At 45.8% G+C, this 6,577-nt stretch overlaps 1 protein-coding gene across 2 annotated transcripts in view; it reads left to right on the forward strand.

Moving 5' to 3' along the window:
- The window catches only part of lcor (ligand dependent nuclear receptor corepressor), a 46,099-nt gene extending 41,847 nt beyond the window's left edge, over nucleotides 1-4,252 (forward strand). For both annotated transcript variants that reach the window (XM_068321819.1, XM_068321820.1), the window contains one exon: nucleotides 2,086-4,252. In XM_068321819.1, the coding sequence (XP_068177920.1) occupies nucleotides 2,086-3,226 (1,141 nt within the window). In that variant the 3' untranslated portion in view covers nucleotides 3,227-4,252. The remainder of the gene's footprint in view (nucleotides 1-2,085) is intronic.
- Nucleotides 4,253-6,577: the final 2,325 nt, after the last annotated feature.

A 6,577-nucleotide genomic window follows, 5' to 3' on the forward strand; every position in this document is an offset into this window, starting at 1 on the left:
GGGAGTTCGATACCTAGAGGAGCCCCAAATGCCGGTTTGGCCGAGGGAGTGTGGGCATAGAAACCCACGCCTAGGGCCCTTAGGAAGACAGAAAGTCAAGCCCAATGACATGTCCTGATTTAATATAACGGTTAACTAAAGTTCTACGAGAAATATTACCGGGGCGAATACGTAAGGAGTATTTTTCTTGATTCCCAGTTGTACTTTCTCGTCAGCAACATTCCTAGCTCAGTTCCTCCGGTTGGTTAGTCTTTCAGATCCTCCATGCTACATCTGATTGTTGGGGTCAGAATTAGTAGTGGACTTGAACATAACTCCGTTAAGAAGGTTCGGTATCTACTAAAAATCTGCAATGTAGTGAAGCCCTGCATCTTGAAGCGCGAATAAGCGAGAGATAGTCCTGTTTTCCTTGGCATGCCAACGTGATAGCAACCTTTTCCATCGATAGACTAGATATCTGTTTCTAGGCCCCATAACTACCGAATGGCCAAACCCAGGCTTCGAGGAATATTCCCACAAAACTACTCGGAGCAAAAAGTCAGCAGCAGGATCTTAATGCTCGAGGATCCCAAGGTTCAAAATGCCCCGAGGCCCCGGGCCCCAGAGAGAGTCTCTAATGATGAGGTCATGTAATATTAACTAGATATCCCCTCTCCCTTTCTTTCTCATCTTACCTTTGTCTCGACCCAACCGGTCAAGGCAGAGGGCGAGCCCACCGGGAACCAGGGGGCCCCTCGGGGGGGTTTGGCACGTTAAAACAAAACCAGTGCTTGTCGAGTCTCCGTAGAACCCAGTACGGGCCGGACCTTCTTGTTGGGAGAACACCGCTAGATCAGTTTAGTTCTGATTTGCTGTGTAAATCATACTGGACCTGATTTTAGAGAAGGTGGAGTCTATGGAACGTCACCCAATCATATTGGTTCATCCATGACATTAAAACTGTGGTTTCATGGTTTTCTTTTTCCTATTAGGTTTTAATTCTGTCTTCAGCAGGTTGTCCCTGATGTATAGCGTAAGAAGCAGAATTACTTTTGAATTAAGATATCCTGTAGTTGTTTATTTATTGATTTCTCTGCATTTATTTAACCTAATTTTAAATTTACATCATTAACCAAAGGATTAATAGCTGCAGGAAAGATCTACTGGTCTTTGTGAAATTAGTTCAGCCAAAGAAGACAAATTGTCTTCAGGGAACACATCATATGTCCAATTTGTGAAACGCTCATGGTGCATTTCTCCGCTCCTTTCTTTTCTTGCAAATAATTGCTCACATTGAATCTTCAGATCCACCATTATTGTCTGGCTCGCTCTCCCTCATGACTGTATGCTTACTGTAACAGAACACTCTATTAGAGTGTAGACTCCAAAGCCTCTCATTAACCCTGTATTGTTTTCAACTTGCCCGAGACCGCCCACTGTGGTAATCTGTCTTAAAGCTCCTGCTGTGGACTCCCCACGTCGCTCAGCCACTTCCACTGGAACTCTCCAGAAACACGTCTCCAGTGGAGAAACACAGTATTTCCCTGAACTTTCTTCTCCCAAGTGCAATCTGCTGACTTGACAAGCTATTTCCTGTTATTATGAACCTAAGGGACCATTTTTAGAGAGCTTTTCCTCTGTTGCTATAGTTACTTGGCAGCAGGAACATTGGCTGCAGCATCTGAAGTGGAGGCTCTTTGCATGTAAGCATGTGTTTCAGCAGCACTGATGGGTTTTCAGAAATTTGAAATGCTGAAACGCGAGGAGCTCGCCGAGCGGCGCTTCTTGGCAAGAAGGAATAGTGTATGTCGAGGAATGTAAGGGTGAAATTCACAGGTTAGTCATAAGGAAATGAGAAGCTAAGTATAAGCAGGTATGTGTGGGTACGTCCACGGCTGTTCCCCTGCTTTTTAATCACCTCTTGCCTCTGATGGTTACGTAAATGATTGACGCTGCTGTTCGATTAATTTTAGCGATACCGTCTTCCTCGACAGAAGTCTGTTTGTCGGATGCCTTCATGGTCTAGTGACTAGACCATGTAGGCATGATCTAGTCACTAGACTCCAGTCGTATTGTCTTGACGAGGTCGTCTCTTCTTTCTTCCAGACGTTCCCTCAAAGTGCAGCAGACCCCGCCAGAGGTGGAGGAGGACGACAGCCTGCTGCAGAGAAGCTTGCAGGACGGACTGAGGGAGAACTTCGCCAACTCCAACTCCTTCAAGCCCCCCTTGGCCCGCTCGCTCCGCATCAAGGAAGAACTCCTCAGCCAGAAGCACCGCCTGCTGAGCCAGCCTGCTGCTCTCTCATTGGCTAATCTCGAGTCGGCTGGCTTGCTCAATCACGGGCAGTCTCACTCCTTGCTCGGCCAGAAGGGCTCTTCCTCTTTCTGGGGGAGCAAGGCCCACCTCGACAGCCTGCTGAAGCTCAAGCAGGCCAGTGGAGCTCTGAGCGGGGCCCTCAGCGACCTCAAAGACCTGCCAACATTCCTGGAGAATCACCATCACAACCACCATGGAGCCTTCTCTTTCAAGAGTTCCCTCCACCATCACCACCACAACCAGGTCTCCAAGGCCCAACACCACCACAACGAGGGCAAGAGAGACCAGGGGCACTCACCTCCCGTCGATCTAAAGATCCCCCAAGTCAGGGGCATGGATCTGTCCTGGGACTCCCATGCTTCTGACCTGTACAGCTACGGTGCCATGGGGGTCGGGGGTAGCGAGAACACCCTGAGTCGGAAGCTGAGAGCCATCCTGCCCAAGCAGAACCGCCGTGGAGCAAGTCTGGGAAGCCTGCTGGACGGGGCAGCCGACTACTGGAGCTCTGACTTGGACCACTCCAGTTCTGGGCCGGCGTTCTCTACTTCCGACGTGGAAGGCGATCCCAACTCCAAGCAGCCAAGGAAGAAGAGGGGCCGTTACCGCCAGTACAACAGCGAGATCCTGGAAGAGGCCATAGCCGTGGTGATGAGCGGGAAGATGAGCGTGTCCAAGGCGCAGAACATGTACGGCATCCCGCACAGCACCTTGGAGTACAAGGTCAAGGAGCGCATGGGAACCCTGAAGAACCCCCCAAAGAAAAAGCTGAAGCTGATGATGAAGATGGAAGCAGGAGGCCAGGAGTTTCCTGCCGAGTCGGAGAACACGCCCACCGCCAACCCGCGAGACGATGGCCAGTCTCTGGCAGCGGCCGAGCTCAAGGACAATGTAAAAGAAGAGATTGACGACAATTTCAAACCAATCGACTAAAAACGACCTACACATGTAAACCTCAGTCAAATGACTCGTGTGATTTGAAAACTGATGGGGCTTTATTTGTGCCAATTTACTTTGCAGTAACTGGGTGAGCACAAACGCAGGGATTACATGAGGAGGATTCTTAAAAACAAACCGGAGAGAAAGAATCTAATCAACTAAACAAGGTTTTTAAGCGTCGTCCGAGCGACGCTGCCTAAGCATTTGTTTAGCGTTTATCTACAGGGGGCTCAACAAATGCAGCTAAAAAACACGAGTTAAATGACAATTAAAGAAATTTTCTTAAGCATGCTGATAATCCTCAGCCCAAAAAAACCCCCCCAAAACTCCCCTTCTTCTCTGAACTTGATACCCTGAACATTCGCTGCTTTATAAACGCAGTTTTGGACTTTGGACCATTCCAATTTGGAGGAAAAACAAACAAACAAACAAACAAACAAACAAACGGGGGGCGGGGGGGGGAGGTTGAAAATTAACTCCTTAAACCTGACAAATTAGTCCCTTTACCGGAGAACTAGCTGAGAATCGGTAAGTGAACTGTCCATTCCATTCGAAGCCGACTCTTTGGGGTTCCGTTGGTATTCTGAATCAAAAGCCCGTTCTCTTATCGCCAGGTAGCCACGACGCTTAAACTGCAAACATTTTTCTTTCCTCCTCAAGATATTCTGCTAATCTCTGTGTGGACGAAAGCAACATTGACCCGTCCTTTTTGAATGAGAGAAGACACACAAAGTCATTCAGGGATGCATGTTCGTGTGTTTCGTGGACACTACTGACTTCTATAATCGACATCATTTCCTCTATCTCTATCTTTTCATTTGATTTTTTTTTTTTTTGGTTGGTTTTTTTTTGCTTTCTTTTGCACTACACTTTGGGTCTGGCGCTTACAGACCAGGTTACCTCGGCATTGTTGCCCTCGCATCATGCACTTATTATGGTCTGTCTCTGAAGCCCAGTCGCAACCTCGCATCGGGTCAGAGGTGCACATCGCCTGAGTACGCTGATCCATATTCAGAACCCAGGAACCTCTACAAAAAAAAAAAAACTTTTTATTTTATTTTATTTTTTTTTGCCAAGGGACGATCCAGAGGGGGGGGCGATCTGATTATGGATCAGCTGTTCCTGCAGCGAATGCTACCTCATGGACCTCCATTCAGTGTCTCACTGCTGATCCTGGGCTGACCACGCCCGCTTCAGGGTCGTCGTCCAATCGATGGAAGCGAGCTCATCTCGAGCGGATGAAGGCCGTTTAGGATCAGAATGTGAAACCCTGCTGCTATCCAGTTTGTCCTCTCGCTCTTATGTAGGGCTTATAGCAAGTCTTAGGTAACAACAACAACAACAACAACAACAACAACAACACATTGCTGGTGTTTTTGTTTATTTTTGTTGATTTTATTTCTTTTCTTTTTTTTAAAAATCAAATTAAGCAGAAGCCGCTTTTAGCTGACGGATTTTTAAATGAAATACTTTGGTGACATTTTTTAAAAGGCAGTTTATTTACAACGACGTGCATTTATAGAGGGGCAACCATTATGGGGGATGGCGGGTGGGGTGAGATGCAGTGGGGAGGGGGTAGTTGATAGAGGCGAGGGAAAGGCATATTTAATATATTATAAATTATTATGACAGGTGATGTAAAAGCCAATCTGTGATTTCTTTTCTCCTCATTTTTGACTCAGGGTGACTGAGACAGATTTCAAAAACGGTCTTTTCCTATTGGACCTATAGACGGATAGGAGGCCTCTCTCCAATGCTATGTCTGTGGGAGGGGTGGGGTGGGGAGTGGGGTCATGTGACATGGCTATGGCGGCGCCGCAGCGGACAGACCTGCGAAACGAATCACGATGAAGAACAGGAAACACTTGACGCTGGGTTTGGGGATGGAACTCACGGCGCTTAACTTCTGAAATAGCACTTTTCACAAATAAGAGAAAGAGAATGGAAGAAAGCTGTTTGAGGTTATGCATGGAGCGATGATGACGAGGAAGGAGGCAAGAAAAAAAAAAAGCTTTAGTGTGTGACGACTTTCAGAAAAGCTGCAGCTTGGACCCAAACGACTTTTTTTTTTTTCCTGCTCGATTACCTCCACCGTTTTTAAAAAAAAAGAAGAAGAAGAAGAAGAAGAAGAAGAAAAACTTGAACAAGTTTTTTTGTTTGTGTCATTTTTGTCTTGGTTTTTGGTTTTTTTTTCTCTCTCTCTCTTCATCTCGCCAATGTCGGTTGGGGAAAACGTTTATCATCGCGTTTTCGGAGAAAGAAAAACCCTTCGGAAGGACGCAGGTGGAGAAAATGTTTTTCCATCGGGAAAATGAAGAGGTTTTTGTTTTGTGGTGTTGTTTTTTGTTGGTTTGGCTCTGTGGTAAATGTTGCTCATCGCTCCTAACACTGCCTGGTGCTCACCCAGTTTGTGAGATTTTTAACAGAACTGTACCTCTGTTCCGATGAAATGATGATGATTCACTCCTTTTTTTGAAATGTATTGTACATTCTATTTATTTTGATTTGTTTACTCCTTTGATTATTCTTACAAAAATGGCATGCACCACCTTAAATCCGGCTGATTGATCGTATTATGAATTAATCCCCAGTTAGGAATCAATCACAATGGAGCTAAAATCATTCGCTACCTGTCGCCAACAATCTGAATCTTCCCTCTTTTTTAGCCAATGGGAAAATTCTAGAGAAACCCCTTGGAGCGATTTGACATCCGGAGGGGTGGGTGGGGGGGGTCATCTTGCATGAAATGCGTCCAACACTTTGGCAATGCGGAGCATTCAAAGTGTCTAAAAGGTTGTTGAGCGTGTCGAGTTTGGACCCAGCGAAGGACAATGCACTGATCTGATAGTGAAAACAGGATCACCAACAACGGGATAACAAGATACGCTAAAGCGGCTCTAATCGACCCCCCCCCCACCCATCTGCAAAAAAAAACAAAAAACACCCCAAAAACGACAAAATGAAAATATGGCACTGTTAGCTTGTTTCATGTAATGCATGTAAATCATGGATTTGTGTGTAAAAAGAAGAACGTATGTATAGAAATGGTGTAATTGGCACTTCATGCACAGGTTTACATGATAACCTTCAGCAGCACTTAGATTGAATTCCTCCCAGACGCCCAGAATTTGGCGTTTTCTAAAGCCCCGCCCACTTCCTGGAACCCGGAATGAGCTAAAAAATTTAAAAATCATCCCATTTTCATTCAGCCTGATCTTATCTACTGAGGTGCATGCCATTTAAGCTATATTTATTTATGATTTTTCTTTTTTTTTTTTGTTTGTTTGTTTGTAGTCGTGTGGTTAACGGCTCCCCCTGTCCGAAAAAAAGTCCTCCTTCTTGCAA

The sequence above is a fragment of the Antennarius striatus genome, chromosome 8 (genome assembly GCF_040054535.1).
Source record: "Antennarius striatus isolate MH-2024 chromosome 8, ASM4005453v1, whole genome shotgun sequence".
NCBI lineage: Eukaryota > Metazoa > Chordata > Actinopteri > Lophiiformes > Antennariidae > Antennarius > Antennarius striatus.